Consider the following 25,000-nt stretch of genomic DNA (forward strand, 5'->3'; position numbering starts at 1 on the left):
AGAGAGAGAGAGAGAGAATTAACATTATATATATATATATAATGTTAATTCTCTAAACGAGGTATTAACAGTAACTGCACGATAAAGTGAAGTATATTGCCACTTAAATGTGGCTGACCCCTAGGGGTGGATGTTACTGTTGTTTTTAGCCCCAGGAGGACATCTCCTCCAGCTGGCTTATCGACACACTTCTGTGTCCTGTCTGTTGCATGCGCGGACATGCAAGCTTTTCCCTGGGATTAATGTGGGCGGTCCCACGAGCGACACGTCACATAGCTTTACGCGCACCCTGTCCATTCCGGTGTTTTGTCCTGCGAAACCAAAGCCGAGTCTAAGGCGCACAGTCGAGTCGTAGCCGGTACCGTTTTTTACCGTGGCGGTGCCATCGCGCCTTGAGAGGAATGCCATCGCCTAATTGCAAGCCCCGTCCCTTGACAGCGTACTCGGGCGCCCGATCGCATTTACGCCCATGTCAGGAAGGAGGCTCACAAGAGGGGTCGGTCAAAACTCGGAGTTCTCCGACACAAGCCACTCCCATTGCAGGTCGCTTACGAGGCAAACCCCACTCAAGCGCAGCAGGAACCCAAATACTTCACTTTATATATATATATATATATATATATATATATATATACATATACACACACGCACAAATACATACACAGGGGTTGGACAAAATAATGGAAATACCTTAAAATTTCAAAGGTAGGACCGCCTTTGGCAGTAATTACAGCTTGAATTCTGTCAGGTATGGACTCGTACAAAGTTTAAATTGTTTCCAAAGGAATTTCTGTTCATTCTTCAGCTAAAACAGTCTACAGTTCTTGTAGTGATGATGGTGGCGTATTTCGACTCTTTGCTTGTTTTTCTAAAATGCACCATAAAGATAATATTGAGATCTGGGGGTTGTGGTGGCCAGATAAGATGTTCAATTTCACTAGAATGTTCCTCATGCCATTCACTAACAACTTTAGCTCTGTGAATTGCTGCATTATCATCCTGAATGATTGCGTTTCCATCTGGAAACAGTTCCGCAACCATAGGATGAATTTAATCAGATAAAATTCTTAAATTGTCTTCACTGTTAATTCTGCCATGAAGGGAAACCACTAGTCCGGTGGGTTTCCAAGATATAGCCTCCCAGGTCATCACAGATCCTCCTCCATGTTTAACAGAAGGCAGTCTGGGTCGAATGCCTCTTTTGGCTGTCTCCACACGTATACTCGGAGGGTGGTCGAAAATAAGGTAATGGATGACTCGTCCGAGAAATAACATTCTTCCACTGCTCTGAGGATCAATTGTGTAGGTTTTTACTCCACTCTAAACGCTTTGCAACGTTTGTTTTTGAAAGTATTGGTTTTCTGATTACAGCCCTCCCGTGAAATCCGGCTTTATGCAGCTCCAGGCGAACAGTTTTTCGTGGAAACTGGGTTCTCAAGGTGGTCATTAAGCTCTGCAGTAATTTTGTAAGCTGTATTCTTGTGATCCTTTCTAACAATTCGCGTAAGATTCCGACGGTCTCTATCTAAAAGTTTTGGCTTTCTTCTGGAGTTTTGCTTCGACAAGGAGGTTTTTCCATCTTTCTCAAAGACTGTCATTACTTTCGAGACAGTACTTCTTGATACACCAAACATTTAGACGGCTTTCGTTACACTAGCGCCTGCCATACGAGCACCAACAATTTGACCTTTTTGAAAGTCCGATAGATCTGTCATTTTAATGAATTCTGATGATCCTTTTCTGATGATATCTGAAAAGAAACAGCAATTTTAGCGAAACATATTAAGCAACACTAATAATAAATCAAAAAAACATAAAAATAAACAAGCTTTTGGCGGTTTTATAGATATTTCAAAATTATGATGCTATGATGCTAGGTGTTTCCATTATTTTGTCCAACCCCTGTGTGTATGTATATATATATATATATATATATATATATATATATATATATATATATATATATATATATATATATATATATACATCTATATGTCTATATATACACATACACACACACACACATATTGCACCTTTTCATAAATGCCTCAGATTTAAATTTCAGATATGCCATATGGAGTGCGTGTATATGTGTACTCGTGTATCTGTGTTTATATTCGTCTGTGTACTTGCTTGTATGCTAGTGGGGAGTAAGAAAATGCTTTCAATTCTAAATAATGAGCTATATCGATTGAAATCTGTTCGAGAACTCCTTGTAATTTGAACATTGCGCCTGCCTCCTATTTCTCTACTTGAAACAATTAGGATACATCAAACACATCTGTGTGTAAATATCAACGGGGTAATTGTATAAATGAACTTTAATGTAAACCGACAGGATTCTTCTGAAATAGGTATTCAAGTTTTGACTATCTAAAACGAAAAACCGATAAGAAGAAACTATTGCTGTGACAAATTTTGCTCTTAGCATCCTATAAATATTTCGACACAAATCTTCCGTTTTCGGTGATGATGATGATGATGACGATTTTGTTGTTGTTGTTGTTGGTGGTGGTGGTGGTGGTAGCTGTGGTGGTAGCAGCAATAAGGCGGAGAGCTGTTAGAATCGTTAGCGCATCTGACAAAATGTTTAGCGACACTTCTTCCGGCTTTACCTTCTAGGTTCAAATCCCACCGAGGTCAGCTTTATCTTTCATTCTTTCGAAGTCTATAAAACAAAGTTCCAGTCAAGTAATAGGGTTGATGTAACCAATTTACCCTCGTCCCTTAAAATTGCTGGTTTCCTGCCAAAATTAGAAGGGATTATGTAAGGAGGTGAGCCGGTAGAATCTTTGCCGAGCCGGATAAAATTCTTAGTGGCATTTCTTCCGGCATTTCTAAGTTCAAATTCCGCCGAGCTCGGTTTTGCCTTTCATACTTTCGGGAGCGATAAAATGAGTATCAGTCGAGTACTGGGATTGTTGTACAGTTCTATATTTAAGAGATGAGGAATTATTTACATTTGACGGATATTTGTCCTCATCTTGTTTGTTGTTAACACAACGTTTCGGCTGATATACCCTCCAGCCTTCGTCAGGTGTCTTGGGGAAATTTCGAACCACGGGCATATGGCGTAGTGGCTAAGAGCGCGGGCTACTAACCCCAAGATTCCGAGTTCGATTCACGGCAGCGACCTGATTAATAATAGTAATAATAATAATAATATAATAATAGTAACATCGTTAGGAATGAGAACCCAGGTTCGAAATTTCCCCAAGACACCTGACGAAGGCTGGAGGGTATATCAGCCGAAACGTTGTGTTAACAACAAACAAGATGAGGACAAATATCCGTCAAATGTAAATAATGTAAATAATGGGATTGTTGTAATCGACCAGCTCTCTCCCCACAAATTTCAGGCCCTGTGCCTATAGCAGAAAGCATGACTCTGATTGTTATTGCTGTTGTTTCTACTGTTTGTTATATTTCTGTTGTTGTCATTGTTTCTGATGACGACGCAGCTGTTGCTCTTACGACTGCTGCTGCTTTTAGCGTAACTGCTGTGGCTGCACTCCGTCGTTGGTGTTCTTGCTATTCATGTAGTTGGGTGTTGTTGTTGTGGTGATGTCGGCAGAAGTTGGGTTCTTTCTTCTTCCCGCCTTTGTTGTGAATATAGTTTGTTATTTCTTTATTGCCCACACGGGGCTAAACATAGAGGGGACAAACAAGGACAGACAAACGGATTAAGTCGATTATACCGACCCCAGTGCGTAACTGGTACTTATTTAATCGACCCCGAAAGGATGAAAGGCAAAGTCGATCTCGGCGGAATTTGAACTCAGAACGTAGCGGCAGACGAAATACTGCTAAGCATTTCGCCCGGCGTGCTAACGTTTCTACCAGCTCGCCGCCTTATATAGTTTGTGAATATAGTTTGTGTCACCGCACCTCAGCAACTACATACAGTCTTTTACCGCCTGGCAGACTGATCAGGTTCGGGATGGTTTCCATATTTCTTCATTTGTTTGGATCGACAGCTTCATCCCTTGGCCCGACCAATTTTGTTTCTCCTGCTTCTGAACGTGCAGGATGTCAGTTTTGAACTTTATGTCGAAGGACCTCCACCACCAAACATCATTTACTTCTTGTGGGCACATTGTCAATCTTTATCCTTACTACCCTTCGGTCAACGTAGATTGGTACAAGGACCAGTTCGTCAGTCTTTAGTGTTGTTATGGAAGTGGTTCCCGGTTTCATCCTCAGTCAAGTATTTCATCTCTGCCGTGCCGAATTTTTCCCCCTAGCAATATGCGTTTTGATGTCCCAGATTGATCTGAAAGACTTTTCTATTTGCTGCTCTGTTTTCTTTCTCTCTCTCTCTCTCTCTCTCTCTCTCTCTCTCTTTCTCTCTCTCTCTCTCTCTCTCTCCCTCTCTCTCCCTCTCTTTTTTCTCTCTCTCTCTCTCTCTCTCTCTCTCTCTCTCTCTCTCTCTCTCGTTTGTTTCTATTGTTTTATATGTTAAATTTGTTTCGTGTCGGATGGATTCTGGGAGATTTAATTCTGCGTTTCGCTTAGACCTCCTGAGGAGACTTTCAACATTTCTAATGTTTTGAGACGGTTCTCCTGTAGCACCACGTTTGCTAAACCGGTGACTCGGGATTTGTTAATTGCAGTGTCTTGATTTTCATTTGTGTTGGTAGCAGTGGCGGTGGTGGCGCTGGCGGCGGTGGTGATGCTTTCACGTGTTTTTTCATGTGTACTGTTTCCGTCGGTCTTGTTGTTGACATTCCATTGTTGTTCGCACACTTTCTGCTAAAAAGTAGTACGAAATTGGGTTAACATGAAATGAAAGTAAATTGTCCGAACAAAGTGAAAGTAATTTGCGATAGAAACTGAAGGTGACGACATTGACATTCCATAATTTCATGTAAATAATACATGTAACATAGCGAATGTATGGAACGTACATTTAATATAACATGAATACTGTACATATATTTTATATAATAAGTCATTGATGCATGAAATAAGGTTCTTGAATAGCTTTTCTCATCTCTAAACTTGTTTGGCTACACATGCTCATAAAGATATGATGTAAATAAATCATCACTAGTCCCACATTGTCACCTTAGTTTCTTCTCGGCGAGTATCCATCACCCTTCTATAATCTGTGTATGGATGTTGTCATCATTTGAATCAACAAAATTGAGTAAATGGTTGACTACTTTACAAGTATAGAAGTTGCCGAGACATATATAAGAAGCGCAACTATCAAATATCAAACGCGGTTATGAAATTTTGGTATGTCACTTCCGTTTTCTATCCCAATTTACTTTAATTTTGCATAGGACAATTTACTTTCACTTTTTTACAACGCCAAACTGCATGTTAACCGGAAATCGGTAGTATTAGTTGTTTGAACAGCTACCTGCGCCCTGGATTTGCGAAGCCATGTTAAATTTAAAAAAAAACAAAACATGTAACTCCTCAATTAAAAAGCTTCAAAATATCCCCCAAGGAGTCGAAAACTTCGCAAAGCCAACTAACCTCGGAGGATGCTGGTTAGCTCAATAACAAAATGGCACAACAAAAACCAAAATTAATCTCTTTAAAACAACAAAATTCAATAATAGCTTACGAGCTCCTAAACAACGTCTTTCTTTGCAAACACAACGACGACGGCAATAATAATAATAATAATAATAACAACTCTACAATAGGCACAAGGCTTGAACTTTTGGGGAAAGAGTTAGTGCTCAATTGGTACTTATTTCATCGACCCTGTACGTCTGTACTTTCTGAATTCAAAACCTGTCAAGATTTTGTTTTTCAGCTTTCCGGGTTTGATAAACTAAACTCACACATCCAATCCCATTTACTCACCAATATAGATTCGTACATGTTTGAAAACATTATTGCTTGTTTGTTCATGTGGACTCATGCACTGAGGTTACGGCATCTGCAAAGATCAGTTGAAAAGAAGTTCATATGGACATTCATTTGTAAAGAAGGCTTCATCATACATTATGTCATTGGCAAAGTAGAAATTATGGATAAAACATATACCAAGGATAGAAGCTTAGCACAGGAATATTGCCAGGTGTAGTCCACTGGCTGGATAGTGCAGCCAGTGGTCTGATGCCCCTTGCATATTGCAGTGGAGTTTAATGGAGGGCAAGAGCTGTGGTGGTCCGTGGGTTATACTGGGTTATACTGGGCTGCGACGAAGATACATTAGAAAGACCATTGTAGAGCAATTTTAACTGAAGTGTTCTGGAAATCCTTGACATGATAGCGCTACAGAGAAACAATAACTGTTGATGACAAAATATACAGGTACAACAGTTCGAGTGACAAAATATGTTTGAGAGTCGGTGGAGCAGATGAAACTCTTATAAGCTCTTGTCGGCTGTTCTTGACTCACCTGCATGGGTCATGTGAAACGAATCAGTTACCACTGGATTCATACTGAAATTTCTGCCGCCGCCTTGCTTTGATTAATAAGGTCAAGCCGTATTTTTGTGCCTGGTGGCTATAACAAAAGAGGGATTGCAGTGGGAGAGATCTAAATGTTTGAAGTCAAGAAGTGTTTCCCTTTCCAAATAACCCTTAAATGTCTTCTTCCAAAGTCATTTGAATCAGGTGAGTGTGGAACATGAAGTTCTAACCTCCTGTAAAGTTTATGAACGTTGAAGAGTGTCTGTGGATGGATAGTTCAGCTCTTGGGTTTCTCATTGGAGCTTGCAACAAAGAGAACGCACGTTCCTTTGTGTTAGGGATCAATGTCTATTGCTTTGGTCTCACGTATGCAACTGTTCCCCCATTGCTGGATATTTTTATCATAGCTCATTATAACAACACTCTTGGTTCCTTTTTTTTTTCCAATGTTCTTTTGATTCTCTTGTGGCAAATGAAGAAATTATAATAAAATTTACTACTACTATTACTAGAAGTACTATTATTATTAATTCTATTATTTTTGATATTGTTTGCCATGAACGGACACCATTAACAGAACACCGGAGAAAAAATTGGATTTTAACACATTCACATGACGGAAATGAGGTTTACGATTTATTTTGCCAACAAACGGCTTCAGGAAATTTGAGCATCCATTCCATTATCCTGGATTTTAAAAAAAGTGTCCGGTTTTTGACCATTTTTTAATGATATTATGTTCAAAATGGCCACTTCAGGGAAGCAAAGAGAACCACAAACGCTATAGCAACGAATACGCCCCCAATAGTTTAACAGATTTAAAAAAAGAGAACACCATGAAAAAATTATAGCAATTAAACAAATTCTTCTATGTTGTGTGAAGGATTTTAAGCCTGTATTTATTGATGATATTTATTTCGCGACATCAAAACCAATTTTCTTTCTTCTTTCCTTTATATAGTTTCTAGCATATCTAAATTGATATGCAATACAAAACATTTGCTGATCGTAGAGCAGTGTTGTATTTGGTAAGAGCTCTAGAATAGGCAAATTTCTTTCTTTGCGTTCTGAAGAGAACATGCCAACTTATCTGTTCCATTAAAAGCATCAAGGAAAACTTTTCCTCTCGAATCAGATGTCACCTTAGATGAAGTTTCTTTTATCTGAAACTAAGATTAATTCATTTTGGTCGACATACTGCTCCAGTTGTTGCATTCATTGCTAGTTGCATGATGAATTTCCTGACTGAGTGTTCGCATTGAAGCTAGCAATCTACATTATTCAAGATTTTTGTAGGCAAATATTTTCAATTGGGATCAGTACGTGAGCGTGCGTGGCAAAAGTTTTTGGCTCTTCTTTGCTTGAATGCATTACATCTGCCATACTGTTCTAGTGTCAAAGTTGCTGAAGACTGGATGGTGAACAAGCACAGAAAATTGTAGCATAGAAGTTCTCATCTTATTTGTAGAATACTAGATAACAGAAGTCTTCCAAGTTCCCATTCCAGCCTGCATCGTCTTCTAAGAAGCATCTTCTCAGACAAGTTCAACAGTTGCACAAATATAACGAGCGACAGTTTTGAAGTCCTGGAATGAGGTTGGAACATGAATATCGTACAGGAGTTGCCTGAGATTTAAATAACGTTTTTAAAGTTCGTCATTTAAAAATCATATCTTCAAAATGTTAGTATGCAGTTTCAAATATCATAGGAGATAGAAATTTTTTTTCATTGTTTCCCCTTGTACATATAAAATCTGGTCTACTTAAAGTGCTCTATCAGTATCTAACAAAACCCATAAGACAAGTATATTTCACGCAAAATCATACAGTATATATTGGTTTCATATTTTGGCACAAAGCCAATAATTTTGGCGGAGAGGATAAGTCGATTACATCGATCGCAGTGCACAACTGGTACTTATTCTATCGACCCTGGAAGAAATGCCACTACGCATTTTGTCCGGCGCGGTAACGATTCTGCTAAAATACATTATGCCCTGTGAACATGACTATTAATTTTTCAGTGGCGGCTCGTGTATAGATACTGCAGAACTGCAGCGCCCCCTATTTACAATCTATTATCGATAAAATTCAATATAATGAGTCCTTTTTTTTTTTAATTCTTTCTTTATACTTGTACATTATATTATCCTTAAGCTTAATGTCAGTAGCCATCTCCTAGTTTATGAACTGTGCGCTTCACAGTTCCAGCGACGCTGTGTTTGGCTGTTGTGCGCATGCTCACATGTCCGAGATAGGAAGCTGCACGCTAGGGATAGAGAGTACTGTAGTTCACGCAGTTCCGAGCCTGGTGTGCTGGCGAAAGGTAGTGTCTCTTTTTGACTCCGCGTATGTTGTGTTTAAAAACATGTTTATATTCTTGAATGTGATGAAGTGTAGAATTAGATTATTATCCTGTTGCTGCCAGGATTTGAAAAATATTTACGCAATACTAAAACAACGGCTAAAAATTTTCTGAAGCAGCACCCCCGCTAATTTTATCTACAAGCCGCCACTGATTTTAAATGTATTCAAATATAAAAAATAAGTTTGATTTACAGAGTATAAAACCTAAGTATTTGAGAATTGTAGACCAATATAACAGGAAACGACAAGAAAATGTTTTGTTTTGTTTCTAACTCTGTTGATATTTGAAATCGCATATTAACTTTTTGAAAATATGCATTTTAAATCTGGAATTTGAATATCAACTGCGATCCAAATATATATATGTAATCGATACACTCTCTCTTAGAGCGGTGAGCTGGTAAAATTAGTATTGCACCGGACAAAATACTTAGCGGTATTTCTTCCGACTTTACGTTCTGAGTTCAAATGCTGCCGTGGTCAACTTGGTTTTCGTCCTTTCGGAGTCGATGTAATCGATCCGCTAAAGCATTGGATGTCGATGCAATCGACTTACACTCGAAACTGTGGGCTTCTTGCCAAAATTTGAGGCCAGTATGTATACTCCCTCACTCACTCTTTCTCTTTTATATATATATATATATATATATATATATATATATATATATATATATATATATATATATATATATATATATATATGAGAAAGTGTACTTGTGTGTGCGGGAGAGAGAGAGAGATTAAAGGAAGATTGAAGAAGAAAGGAAAACAGTGGTGACAACTGGCAGCATATCTGTACCTCACACAAACACTCCAACTCTGCTGCTACTTCATCACTACTTTCTTTCTTTTCCGGCTCAGGCAGCGATCTCATAGAAACGCTAGATCGCTGGAAAAATACCTTATGCTATTTCTTCCGGCTGTACTATGTTCTGATTTGAAATTCGACAGAGATCAACTTCGGCTGTCATCCTTCCAGGATTTATAAAATAAAGGATCAATCCATCACTGGATCGAAATAACTGAATTCTCTCTGCTGAAATTATTGGCTTTGTTCCTACATTAGAACAACAATAATAATTCCGGCTCTTTACGTTTTGAGATCAAATCATACCGAGGTCAATTTTGTTTTTCATACCTCCTGGGTGGATAGAAAAAAGTACCAATCAAATACAGGTTCGAAGTAATTGAATCTACTCTCCGAAAATTGCTGTACCAATGTCTAAATTAGAACAATTGTAATTCCTGCTCTTTTCGTTCTGAGTTCAAATCCCGATGTAGTCGATTTCGTCCTGTATTTTGGGGAGGTTCAATAAAATTTTGTACGAATCAAGTACGGGTCGATGATATCAACTGACATTCTTTCCCTCAAAATTACTGGCCTTATGCTTAAATCAGAAACAATTATTATTGAAAGCGGCGAACTACCAGAATCGGTTGAGCATCGGAATAAATGTATTGCAAGCATCTGTTCCAGCTCTTTAAGTTTAAAACCCGCCGAGATCATCTTTGCCATTCATCCTTTCGGGGTCGATAAAATAAAGTAGTAGTCAAGTACTAATCCCTTTCCCCTTAAAATTGCCGGCCTTGTGCCTAAACTAGAAGCTATTATTTTATCAATTTCTTTTCTCCTTTCCATATTTCGTCTCGTCCGCTCCCCACCCACCCACCCACCCCATTTGGAGAGGTGACCTGACAGAGTTTTGCCGGTTAAAGAGGCTAGTCGTTGCTTATGTTGACATTCAGACACCTCGTGTGTTTTCCACGTGTAAGTAAGCTAGAGTAAGAAAATACAAACATTAGTAATCTTTAATATATAGCTTCTACATGCAGATAACAACGAATTGAACAAGTTTATCTTTATGCGTGTGTGTGTATGTGTGCGTGTGTGTGTATGTGTGTGTGTGTGTGTGTGTGTGTGTGTGTGTGTGTAGCTTTACTAAATGTCTATATATTGCTCGAGACTGTGCTGCGGGTATGGGTGGAGTAAAGTGATACAATATATCATCATCATCGTTTAACGTCCGCTTTCCATGCTAGCATGGGTTGGACGATTTGACTGAGGACTGGTGAAACCGGATGGCAACACCAGGCTCCAGTCTGATTTGGCAGAGTTTCTACAGCTGGATGCCCTTCCTAACGCCAACCACTCAGAGAGTGTAGTGGGTGCTTTTACGTGTCACCCGCACGAAAACGGCCACGCTCGAAATGGTGTCTTTTATGTGCCACCCGCACAAGCCAGTCCAGGGGCACTGGCAACGATCTCGCTCGAAAATCCTACAGGAGCCAGTCAGGCGGTACTGGCAACGGCCACGCTCAAAATGGTGCATCTCATGTGCCACCCGCACAAGAACCAGTCCAGGGGCACTGGCAACGATCTTACTTGGCTTGCCGGGTCTTCTCACGCACAGCCCATTTCCAAAGGTCTCGGTCCGTAGTCATCGCCTCGGTGAGGCCCAATGTACGAAGGTCTTGCCTCACCACCTCAGCCCAGGTCTTCCTGGGCCTACCTCTTCCACGGGTTCCCTCAACTGTTAGGGTGTGGCACTTTTTCACGCAGCTATCCTCCTCCATTCTCACCACATGTCCATACCAGCGCAATCGTCTCTCTTGCACGCCACAACTGATGCTTCTAATGTTCAGCTTTTCTCTCAAGATACTTACACTCTGACGGGTATTCACATTGACATTACACATCCAACGGAGCATACTGGCTTCATTCCTTGCGAGCTTACGTATGTCCTCAGCAGTTACAGCCCATGTTTCACTGCCATGTAGCATGGTTGTTCGTACGCATGCGTCATACAGTCTGCCTTTTACTCTGAGTGAGAGTCCCTTTGTCGCCAGCAGGGGTAAGAGCTCTCTAAACTTTGCCCAGGCTATTCTTATTCTAGCAGCTACACTTTCAGCGCACCCACCCCCACTACTAACTTGGTCGCCCAGATAGCGGAAGCTATCGACTACCTCTAGTTTTTCACCCTGGAATGAGATAGAAGTTGTTTCCTGTTTGTTTGCAGTCTTTATTGCACCTGAACATCTGCCACAAACAAAAACTAACTTGCTAGTTAACCTGCCTTTGATGTTGCTGCACCTCTTATGTGTCCATAGCTTGCACCGGGTACATCTTATAGAGTTACTACCTACTCCTTTTCTACATACTGAGCAGGGCCATCTACCTGAAGGGGTTTGTGTTTTATCTACCTTCCTACTTATTAGGATTTTGGTTTTAGCTAGGTTGACTCTAAGGCCCTTCAATTCTAGACCTTGCTTCCACACCTGAAACTTCTCCTCTAGTTCTGATAGTGACTCCGCAATTAGGGCAAGGTCATCAGCATAGAGGAGCTCCCAGGGGCAACCTGTCTTGAACTCCTCTGTGATTGCCTGGAGGACTATGGTAAATAATAGGGGGCTGAGGACGGAACCTTGGTGGACCCCTACCTCTACCCGGAATTCATTGCTGTACTCATTTCCAACCCTCACCTTACTGGCCGCATCTCTGTACATGGCTCGCACAGCTCTCACTAGCCATTCTTCTATCCCAAGTTTCCTCATTGACCACCAGATAAGGGATCGGGGGACCCTGTCAAAGGCTTTCTCCATGTCAACGAAAGCCAGGTACAGAGGTTTATCCTTGGCTAGGTATTTCTCTTGCAACTGTCTCACTAGAAATAAAGCATCAGTAGTGCTTTTACCTGGCACGAACCCAAACTGCATCTCATCTAAATTGATTCGCTCCCTAATTAGTTGGGCTATGACCCTCTCTGTAACTTTCATAACCTGATCTAACAGCTTGATGCCTCTGTAATTATTTGTATCTAAAGCGTCCCCTTTACCTTTGTAGCAGTTGACTATGATGCTGCTACACCAGTCATAGGGTATGACTCCTTCGTGTATCACCTGGTTCGTAATACGGGTGACTAGGCTATAGCCAACACTGCCAGATATTTTGAGCATCTCTGCAGTGATTCCTGATGGGCCGGGGGCTTTCCCGGTCTTCATACTCTTAATTGCTTTATCTACCCTGGTACTATCAACTCGGATAGCTGGTCCCTCTATTGGGTCGACATAAGGCAGGCTCTCTTTCTCCCATTCATTCTCTTTATTAAGCAATCTATCGTAGTGGCATCTCCAGACCTCTTTCTTTGCATCCTCATTTAATGCAAGCGTACCATCATCCATGCGAACACATTTCTCTCCTACAACATCACTATTCTCTCTCCTACACTGTCTTGCAACCCGAAATACCTCGAGTCTTTGGTCCTCACGGCGCAGAACATTGGCAAATCTTTCCTTATCTGCTTCCCCTCTGGCTAAATAAACCTGTCGCCTAGCCTCCCTTCTGGCACATTGGTACAATTCCCTGCTACCACCGTTCTTCCAGTCCTTCCAAGCTTGTTTCTTTTGTCTAATAGCCCTGTCTACCTCCTTGTTCCACCACCACGTTACTCTGGGTTGGGAGGGGACCTTACACCACCCACAAATCTGGTCGGTGGCTTTCAACAGGTTGTCCCGCAGAAATCTCCAATTGTCTTCCACGTTGTATGATGCTATATCCCCTTCTATTTCGTTAAATGCTTCAAGTAACTTGTCTCTAAGTCTCTGTCCGTTTGCAGGGTCTTTAAGCTTCCACACCCTTCTTCTCCAAGCCTGTCTAATTCTGGGCACCCATTTTGCCTTGATCCCAAAGTCGCTAACTACTAATCTATGTTGTGGGGTACATTCTTCGCCAGGGTAGGTTTTGGCATTTATAAGCCGCCCTCTTTCCCTATTTCTGGCGAGGATGTAGTCGATTTGGCTAGAGTGTCTGCCGGAGCGGTAGGTGACTAGGTGACTGGCAGGTTTCCTGAAGTTGGTATTGCAGACCATAAGATTGGTTGCATCACAGAACTCCAGCAGTCTGGTTCCCTCCTCGTTGCGGGAACCGAAGCCATAGCCTCCATGTATGCCATGGAAGCCCCCAGCACGACGTCCGACATGACCGTTGAAGTCTCCAGCCACAAAGAGAAGGTCCCTGTCACTCGTCGACGAGGTAGTTTGCAAGAGGGTGTCATAGAATTGGTCTTTCAGACCATCTGGTAGCCCAGGTTGAGGTGCATAGGCTGAGATGACAGTAGCTAATCTATGATGAAGCACGAGTCTGATCTTAAGTACTCTGTCACTTACTCTAACGACCTCGATTACCTTATCCACCCATTTCTCCGCTAGAAGTATTCCTACGCCCCCGACCCCGTCAGTGTTCCCTGCCCAGAAAATCTTGTACCTGTGTTCTTTGCCTGTGAGGAACCTTGCAGAACCTCCTCTCCATCTTACTTCCTGGATGCAGCACATATCTACGCATCTCCGTTCAAGCATCTCAACAATTTCACCAGATCTACCTTTCAGCGTGCCGACGTTGAGAGTGCCAATCCTAACAGTATGGGTGTTGGGGGTGTGGGCCTGTAGCCTGGGAAGGGGAAAAGCAGTGTCGTGTACCTGAAAAGAAAAAAAAAAAAAAAAAAAAAATATATATATATATATATATATATATACACATGCATATATACACACACACACACACACACACACACACACACACACATATATATATATATATATATATATAATCACTTTACCCCACCCATATATTTATACATAGATGTGAGGTGTGAAGATGTATAATCGGCTGAATCCGTTTAGTAAGTGGATCTCTGTCGTTTTCGACGAGGAGTATTCAGTTGTCTGATCAACTGACTTCTTACTCATTGTGGTTGAGAGTGAGTATTCCTTACACATGTATACTCTGAATGTGACACTGAGTGACGAGGACGAACCTTTAAATTCAGATTACAACTACAGTTCATCCAACGTGCTTACTTTCACACTATTTCCACCTACATCAGTAGTTTTCAACTGGGGTCCATATAAGATTTTGTAGTTAAAATTTAGGATCTTTTTGGTTTGACGGGCAACATTTTTCATTTATGTTTTATGTAGTGTTTTTGGTACCGAAACACTTTCAAACTTCGTATACTTGTATATTTTGTGTTATAGAACAGATAAAAAATTTTGTATTCGAAGTTATTTCATGTAAAAAGTTGTCGTATTTCGGTAATTTCAACCAATCACTGACGTCTATTGAGCTGAAAACAATTAGTGCCGTAGAATGTAAACAACGTATTCTAACGGTGTTATGGGATCTTTTCCCTTGAATAAAATTAGTGTCGTTGTTTGTCAACAACTGTCGGCGGTACTGTTATTTATAACATCGTTCGTGCATTTGTACTGGTTTTAACTTTAGGGTTTTAGGGTTAGGGCTCCGGTTTTAGAGTTAAAGTTAGTTTTAGGGTTACGGTTAGGGTTATGATTATTTTTGCCATAACCTCACTCATAACCCTAACCCTAACCCTAAAACCCTATAACTCATAACCATAACCCTAACCCTAACCCCAACTCTAACCCTAAAACCCTAACCCTAACTCTAAAACCCGAACCCTAACCCAAACGCACGAACGATGTTATAAATAACTACCGCCGATAGTTGTTGACAACAACGGCACTAATTTTATTCAAGGGAAAAGATCCCATAACACCGTTACGGCAGTAATTGTTTTCACCTCAATAGACGTCAGTGATACAAGTGTTGCCCGTCAAACCAAAAAGATCCAAAATTTATCCGCAATAAATTGGTTATACATCTACAATACAGAAAATAGTTTAACCACCTGTTTTATACATTTTCTAATATTTACTTATAAAAATACGTTAAGGTTTTAAACATCGAATAGATAGGAGGGTCCATCCGAGTAAAATAGGAATCGAAGGGGTCCACAAGAAAAAAAAACTGGCTGACACACTGAACTACATGGTTTCACTGTCAAGGGCAGATAAAAGATGTCATGCAGTGGGATCGAAACTGGGACCTTCGGGTGCCAAGCGAAATTCTTAACCATTCAGCCATGCTACATAAGTAAGTAAAAAAAACAGGTTCAACGTAGCTTTCCCTAAATCTTTGGTTCCCAAACCTTTTCTGGATAACCGAGTTCAACACCCACTAAATTAAATATCAAATTAACTTAAATAACACTGTGTAACACAACTTTTGTCGTTGGGTAGTAACTGTTATTTCCTATTTGCTTGCCCCTAGAAAGTTTGAAAAATTGCTAATAATTCAGCCCAGGAGTGGCTGTGTGGTAAGTAGCTTGCTTACCAACCACATGGTTCCGGGTTCATTCCCACTGCGTGGCACCTTGGGCAAGTGTCTTCTACTATAGCCTCGGGCCGACCAAAGCCTTGTGAGTGGATTTGGTAGACGGAAACTGAAAGAAGCCCGTCGTATATATGTATATATATATATATATATATATATATATATATATATATATATATGTATGTGTGTGTATATGTTTGTGTGTCTGTGTTTGTCCCCCCAACATCGCTTGACAACCGATGCTGGTGTGTTTACGTCCCCGTAACTTAGCGGTTCGGCAAAAGAGACCGATAGAATAAGTACTAGGCATCCAAAGAATAAGTCCTGGGGTCGATTTGCTCGACTAAAGGCGGTGCTCCAGCATGGCCACAGTCAAATGACTGAAACAAGTAAAAGAGTAAATTCCTTCAAACTTTGCTTTTGTTAAATCTATTCAAACTCCCAAAGAATCCCTTTCAACACATGACTATGATGCTCTCCCCCCACTACTCCTGCTCATGATCATAGATGCACACATTGACAGCCTTTAAGGGACAAGCTCAAGCGGTTGGTCAAGCAAATGACAAGCAAATCTGTGGTATTGAGCAGAATATTTGCTATAAGGATATTTCTGCTTCAACAACTCAGAGCTGAATCTGTGTGAAATGTAATGGAAAATTGGTCAGTTTCAAAACATTGATGTCCAGGTCACAAAAGCAAAGTTTGAAGGGAATAATAGTCATTTCCTTTGATTTCACACTTACTGACCGAAGACACAAAGATTAAACTCTTGTTATACCGTGTAATTAAATGAAATGCAGGTACCTGTACATTAGTGCGAATTATAAGAGGCTCCGGACCATCATTCAGTGCTGTGTCTGTATATTGTTGATATTCGCATTACCAACTTCGGAGATGTTAAAGGTAAAGACAGAAGTACTATGATGAAGTCACCACATTTTGTAATGCATCTTGGGTTGGCATTATGCAGTTTTGACCATTCCAAGTCAGTAGCGTAGCTAGGGGAGGGGTCGAGAGGCGGTCAGCCCCAAGCGACGCTTTTATGAAAGTGACACTTTGGGCTCTAATGTATAAACCTTTGTAGGTTGTATAAAAATAAAAATGTTTCGATTTTGAGCAACTTATCGCTGCCTACTCCATTCGCTAAAAACTTGAACTCTGAACGCGCACATCCTTCAAGTAGCAGTCAAATCACAATTATAGCCTTAAAAAATGAAGGATACGTTGAGTAATTAGTTGGAGATACAATATGTAGGTGGAAGGGTCACGACTGGATTTCATTTGATCATAGATCTGCTCGAACGCTACAGACCTGGAGCTATATAACATTATCAACGATTAATCTTAAGTGTTTATATGAATATATTAATTAGGTTAATTCTGATTGAAATTTAATTTGTTTCCATTTTTTTTAAACCATCTCAGACACTGGTGACGTGAAGCAAAGTTAGTGCTTATAGTAATAAAAGAATCGGTTTTTGTAGATGCTACAACCGCAGTTTGTTTATACTTTTATCACAACTGGTTAGATGGTCATAGATCAGCTTTTCTAACAGTGATATTTTAGAGAGAGAGAGAGAGAGAGAGAGAGAGAGAGAGAGAGAGAGAAGAGAGAGAGATAAAGAGAGAGAGAGAGAGAGAGAGAGAGAGACTATGAATGGTAGGCAGAAGCTTCGGCCCATCGGCCTACCTTTGTCTCTCTTTTCTCTCTCTATCTCTCTCTCTCTCTCTCTCTCTCTCTCTCTATCTCTCTCTCTCTCTCTATCTCTCTCTCTCTCTCTCTCTCTCTCTCTCGACCAGGCGCCTTGAGAATACAGAATACTTATTGAAGTGTTGGCTTGAGCTGATTCGAAGCGAAACAAACACACATACACACGCTAGTATTGACATTTAATAAACCTGTGCATATATATGCATATATCCACGCAAATAATTGTCGATTCACGGAGAAATACCCTCGGACTATCAACTGCGTTATGTATATATCACAGTACACAAACTGGCAGGACAACACTACAGCCGCTCTCTTATAAACAGATAACTCGTTATATTTAATTTACTTTATCTCGCGGAAGCTGTCCCAATAACAAAAACACATCCTGGATTCCTTAAAGCCGTGTTGGTTAATTTGGACCAACTGTAAGAGTCAGAAGACGGAGAAGCAAAATTCCACCGAAGATAACGAGATGGAGCAGAAAAAAAAACACTCGAAGACAAAAAAACTGTCAAAGCCTCCACCAAAGCTAGTAACACCGACATACAACCTGGTAGGCAGTCTGATCATATATCACTTTTATTATTCTGTATGCAAGTGTTTATCTTTTGTAAATTTCGGACAGAATATTCTGGTTCGACGATAAGATAAAAATGTAAATTACATTGAAAGATAAACAAAATATTCCTTTGTGCGACTGTGACCGTATGTATGCATGTATGCATAACCTTTTTCGGTACCGCTGCATATCTCTCTTTCTACCTTTATTTTTAGCTATCTCTTGATCTATCAAAAGTGTGTGTGTGTGCGTGTGTTTATATTTTTCAAGCAAAATTACTGCGTTCAGGTATCGAAGAAAATATAAACATTCACTTTTTTTATACTTGTTTGTTAACTTCTTTCTATTCACACAATTTTTCAGTGTATTTTATACATACACATACATATATACACACACACATACGTACACAGACACACATACATACGTACATACATACATACATACATAAACATGTGTTATCTTGTCTGTGTGTCTATGTATCTGATGTGTGTGTGTGTGTAGCTATAGATGTACATATGTATGCTTAGGGTATGCTACTACTAATACATTTCTACGTTCCTTCACACATGCACTATTTATAAACATTCTATACTCTGTCATATATTCACATGTCCGTTAATTTCTACTGCTTTGTATATACTACAATGTTCAGTACACACATACCCTGTTTCAATTCTTCTGTCGTGACTACCCTGTCTTTCATTCAGACGTATTATATGAAGGACTACATACATTATCTAAGCAGCCTTTCCTTTTTCACAATAGTAGGGCGTGATTTGAAAGAGGTTTGGCTGCAATTTCTAGCAGGTGTAGTGACTATGTAGAGGATCTGTCGGTGGCTCTTACGTATGTGTATGTGTATGCATGTGTATATATACCTATGTGTATGCATGTGTATGTGTATGCATGTGTATATATACCTATGTGTATGAACGTGTATATGTATGTATGTATGTATGTATGTATGTATGTATGTATGGTATACTTGCATGCATATTTTTCTTGGTTTTATTTTTCGAATTTCTCACCAATGGGAAAAGGGCCGGTTCTAGACTAGAAACTACGAAGGCTCTTCCACATGAAATTAGACAATGTTAACAGAATAGTCTTATTTATTGTTTGTCTGTCTGTATGTATGTATGTATGTATGTATGTATGCATTCATTCATTCATTCATTCATTCATTTATTCATCCATCCATTCGTTCCACAGATAAAGTGTCGTTGACGGAGTACTACATAAACCACGTCAACATAAAACACGTTTTTACGTCAGGTGGGAGGGTAGACGAAATATTATTATTAAATAGTTTAATATATACAGTGACAAAAGAATGTCAGCCGGCCCCTCATCAGTCCCGCAATCCAGGCTGGAGAAATAAATCACTCAAAGGACTTGTTTCACCCACCTACCCACACACACTCACAAAACCACATTTACACAACCACATTTCTCACACACACACACACACACACTCACAAAACCGCATTCACACAACCACATTTCACACACACACACACACAACCACGACCATATTCACATACACACATATTGACACAACCACATTCACACACAGACATTCAAGGACATTATTTAATATGTTCAAGTGTATAGGCATTTTACATTTCAACAGTGTTAGTTTGTATTGTGCTATAAACTGGTGGTGGTGGATCGTTTTGTGATAGGTGAGCCCTTGATTTTGTTCAGAATTATTGTTCAAAAGCATTCCAATTGTGACCATAGAATATATTATCGAATGTATCCGCGATAGCTGTTGTTGTTGTTGTTGTTGCAGGGTCTCAGACCAGCCCTTGACTGAGCAGATAGTCCCATTGATCAAAAACATTCCAACCGTAACTATCCCGTCTTTTTTTTAAAGTTGTGTACCACTATTAATACTACTACCACTATTATATTATTTAATGTGTCCTTTATTTAAGATATAAACGGTGTGATATTTGAGAAATATTTCAACTATTCAGAGTGGCCAAAGCGGCTATGTAGATTCCCTCGTTGGATCGCCGCACTTATGGTTATTGTTGTGTAGCCTTGATTTATTTCTAACTGGTCATGCGGAGCTATGTACAAAAACATCCCCGCTGTAGTCATCCGCCTTTTTTCTTATCTAAAACAATGCGATCCGATGTTTTGTATCTTTGTTTTTAGGACGGAAGGGCTTGATTCGAAAGAATTTTATTGTATTACTTCTATCAGGTGGCAAAGGTGCTATCATATTCCACCTGTTGCTCCTGTATCATTCTCCACTTTGATACTATTATTAGTAGTGCCTTGCCCGACCACTAATTTTGATTGACTATCGCAGAACACATACGTGATAAGCCATGAAATGGCTCGATTTGCCTCAGGAACCTTACTGTGTCATAACTTTACTTTTTTCTGTCTTTTTCTCTCCCCTCCTCTTTATCTCTTTCTCATCTCTGTATATGTGTGTATTTATTTTTGGAATATTGGATCTCAAGGAAGAAGATTAAAGTTGTAAATAATAGCGTGTAAGTATTGGATTAAAAAGAAACTTTTGAATAGAAAAGTCGAAGGCTGGTCGTGGAGATTTGGGTTCGAAGTTCACGGGCAGCCTTTGCCTTTTTCATCTAAATGGGGTTTTTTCACTCAATAATTTACACGCTATTATTTATAGCTTTATTTTAAGCTTCGAGAGCCAGTGTTCCAACAAAGAATTAATGAACGCTTAAAGTTTATAAATTCATATGACGTCAATGCACGCGTGCGCGCACATATTCTAGGAAAAACAATACAAAGTGCATGAATAGTTGCTAATGATCTGATAAATATGAAACCACTTAAATTCGAATACGTATTTTGAATATCTGTTTACACATAAGGTATATATTGTATATATTAACATAACGTATGTTTGTTTGAGTATGTAAACACACAGACATGTTTATATATCTCTCTTTTACTTGTTTCAGTCATTTGACTGCGGTCATGCCGGAGCACTGCCTTTAGTCGAGCAAATCGACCCCAGGACGATTGTAAGCCTAGTACTTATTCTATTGGTCTCTTTTGCCGAACCGCTAAGTTACGGGGACGTAAACACACCAGCATCGGTTGTCAAGCGATGTTGGGGAGGGGGGACAAACAGACACATAAACATATACACACACATACATAAGCATATATACGACGGGCTTCTTTCAGTTTCCGTTAACCAAATCCATTCACAAGGCTTTGGTCGGCCCGAGGCTACAGTAGAAGACACTTGCCGAAGGTGCCACGCAGTGGGAATGAACCCGGAACCATGTGGTTGATAAGCAAGCTACTTACCACACAGCCACTCCCGCGCCTATAAATTATTTCTGCATGCGTGTGTGCGTTTTGTTTGTTTTTACTCATAGTTTATATATTAAACACCCAAACATTATTTGAAGTACCACTCATTAAAGTTAAGTGGAATATCACAATTATTTTTACAAGGAAAGTGGTTGAGTCACTTCGAAGTTTCACCAGTCCTTGATTTCCTCAGACTGCCTGACGGATCCCACCGACTGGGGAAACTTCGAAGTCAATGTCCACCATTTTTCTTATATGTAGTGTGTGTGTGTGTGTGTGTGTGTGTGTGTGTGTGTGTGTGTGTGTGTGTGTGTGTGTGTGTGTGTGAGTGAGAGAGAGAGAGAGAGAGAGAGAAAGTCGGGTTTAGTCTTACTACATGACACCTTGGGAAAATATCTACTATAGCCCCAGGTCGACCAATATCTTGTGAGTGAATTTGGTAAACGGAGACTATGCGGAAGCCAGTTGTGTGTGTGTGTGTGTGTTTTGTGGCGGTGCCTCCCACCAATTGACAACCGTTGCTGGTTTGTTTATGTCCCTGCATCTAGCTGTTCAGCAAAGACACCAAAAGAATAAGTATCAAACTTAAAATTAAGAAGTACTGTAGTTGATTTATTCAACTAAACTCTTCAAGGGAATACCCCAGCATGACAGCAGACCAATGACTGACACAAGTAAAAGCTAATAAATACATACATCAGTGGTGATTCCTACATGAGTGCGAGTCATGCAATGCTGATCTAAAATATATGAATGAATATAAATAACAAGCAAGACACCCAGAAAGAGGGTACCTACATGCGCAACGTAGTCTTCTTCAATTTCATGCCTTTGATCTTTAAAATTGTATGTCCTGGCTTTAAGAAGCAGGGTTTCTTTTCTGGTAATCTCGTCTATCATCGCTTCCCCTATTACTGGCACGTTTCGCTTTTTTTTTTGGGGGGGGGGGGGTAACACCAGGCGCAAGCATAGTTATGTGGTTAAAAAGCTCGCTTTGCAACCACATGGTTTCGATTTCGGCCCCGCTGCGCGGCACTTTGGAGCAAGTGTTTTCAACTATAGCCTCATGCCGATCAATGCTCTTTGTGAGCGGATTTGATAGACGGAAACTGAAAGAAAACCTGTATTGTGTGTGTGTGTGTGTGTGTGTGTGTGCTTATTATTTGTTTTACTGTTCTGTTGTTTTGTTTTTAGGTTTACATGTATTTAGCGATTGCTAGTATATAAGAGTACACCCACCACAACTGAAATGCCTTCTGCGACATACTGAGGTGTGCGGTTGGATCATTGAAACACGAGGTCTATGTATATCTATCTAAGTTTTATTTTAGGATGAAAAATGTGTTCAATGCACCCTTGTCAGGGCCGGCTCAAGGTACCGGCAACTCGAACAGTCGCCCGGGGCGCCATGTGCTAGGGGGCACTAAGGAGAGCGTGACAAAGACAAGGAAATTTCCACGTCGTAGTTTAGCTTGCCCGGGGCGCCAGCAACCCAAGGACCGGCCTTGGCCTTTGAATTTGAAGTAAGTGGTGCAATATGTTTGTAAGCTAAACAGGATTTCATATATAACAAGTGTGTGTGTGATTTTGTTTCTACTGTGTACAATTTTTGTATGAGAAGGCATATGGCCGATTGAATCAACCCGATATATCTATGACACTTTATTGAACCTGAAAGTTTTGCTGTTTCCAGCAAAAATTTGAATCTAGAAGAATATAGTTGAATACAAATTCATCATTATCTCCTTCTTTCAAGAGGAAAAACAACATTCTTTATCTTGATGGCATGTTAATTCCGGAGGATTCTTAATTGCTTGAGATGATGTCCCTTCTTCATTCTGTCGACTACAATTGCTGCTAGGTGCTTGTGTACCATTCTCGCGAAGTACAGATAATTTGAATATATGATAGGCGATCCAAATGTTGGTTAGTTGGTTGATCCCTCTAGTAACGCTTGTCATCGTATAGAGAGAGGGTACTAAAGATAGATAAATTAAGATGTGCATGATAAGTGCACTTACTAAGCTTGGTTGCAGGAGGGGAGGGCATAAATGATAGAGTACGGAAGGTGGAGTTAATATAAATAAGAAATTTGTTTTATTTATTTTTATTCTAAGATAATAAATATTTTTATTTTAAAAATTAGTATTCATTTCATCATTCTGAATAAGTATCAAGAAATTTGATATGTGAAATCATAATTATTGTATGTATGCCTTATTTCCTAATATTACCCCTGGTCGTAAAAGTTCCCCGTTATATTACAGGCTGCATGGTAACACACACACACACACACACACACACACACACATACGGCTTACGGCCGTTTCGCAATGTCGAGCCTAGTTAGTACTTAGATGGGTGACCACTTGGGAAACCCAAGTGTTGTATGCATCTCACAGTTTTTAGGTGGTGACCAAGCATGGCCGCAGTCAAATGACTGAAACAAGTAAAAGGTAAAAGATATATATATAAGAACTAAATTGGAGCCGACAGATGCATTCTGAGCTAAATGTTTTTCATGAAAACTAGGCTTAAATCGTTACAGATATAGCAATTAATTATTTTTTAAGTGTGACATTTTTGTTACTGTTATTCTTCCTTCTATACTGTTTAATCTTGTTTAACAACTGTGCATCGCTATTTTGTGGAAGCAATACTACCTTACCAATAACTATTTAGCAATGGTTGGTCCAAGAATTTAACACATCAGTTTGTCTTTGAATTGAAACGTTTCCGATTAAACTGAGTAAATATCTTAATCGTTTTGATAAGCAGTTAAATAAGTGGACGTCTGGAAATCAATATGTTGCAGTATATAAATCTTATGCAAGTATGGGAAGAAGTCTGGGAGCTGAAATATGTTTATAAACAGTAGACAGTCTTTGAGATAACGAAGTGTGTTACAAGACCTTTAAAAACTTTCAGCAGTCCTCTGTTTATATGACATATCTTCTCTTCAGATAAGGGTGTATTTGTTGAGGCGTCTATTTAATTAAATACGAACTATTTTGTTGAGTAAAGGCTTCGCTACCTAAGAAACTAAACGTTGTGCTGTGTTCTCGCCTGTTTCGGTTTGTATAAAACCAATATCACAGCTGTTCCTCTTTTGAAGCAAGTCCGAGATATTTTACTGGTATGCTCTCAGGAAATTGTTTACACTTTTGCAATATTGTTGGAGAAAGATACATTTGCAAACAGAATTTCCTGCAAAACAAAAGCAATCTTGACATTAAATATTGCTTCCTTGTTTGGTACAAAATAAACGGCATCGTTGTGTGTATCTTTGGTTATAACGAAGGGAAAAAAATTTTAATGGATTAAAAGATGTTATTCAGTCCAACCATACATAAGAGCTTGTGTGCAAATAGTTTTATTACGAACAACCAGAGTCTAACGAAACTAGTGGTACTTCGGTAAAAGTCATCTAAATTTGAATAAGCTTGTATTGCTCAGTACTATCTTAAACAATTTCAATTTC

At 39.7% G+C, this 25,000-nt stretch overlaps 1 protein-coding gene across 4 annotated transcripts in view; it reads left to right on the plus strand.

Annotated features, from left to right (window-relative positions):
• LOC106883652 (ras-related protein Rab-1D) overlaps positions 1 to 25,000 on the plus strand; it is a 179,183-nt gene that overhangs the window by 96,949 nt on the left and 57,234 nt on the right. Inside the window, exon 1 of one of the 4 annotated variants that reach the window (XM_052966425.2) lies at positions 17,571 to 18,198. The exons of the other annotated variants lie outside the window; for them this stretch is intronic. Within the exon in view, the coding sequence (XP_052822385.1) occupies positions 18,118 to 18,198 (81 nt within the window). The 5' untranslated portion in view covers positions 17,571 to 18,117. Of the gene's footprint in view, positions 1 to 17,570; positions 18,199 to 25,000 lie in introns of those variants that run through there. 4 annotated transcript variants of the gene reach the window in all.

Source organism: Octopus bimaculoides, chromosome 3 (assembly GCF_046866305.1).
Source record: "Octopus bimaculoides isolate indiv1 chromosome 3, ASM4686630v1, whole genome shotgun sequence".
Taxonomy (NCBI): Eukaryota; Metazoa; Mollusca; class Cephalopoda; order Octopoda; family Octopodidae; genus Octopus; species Octopus bimaculoides.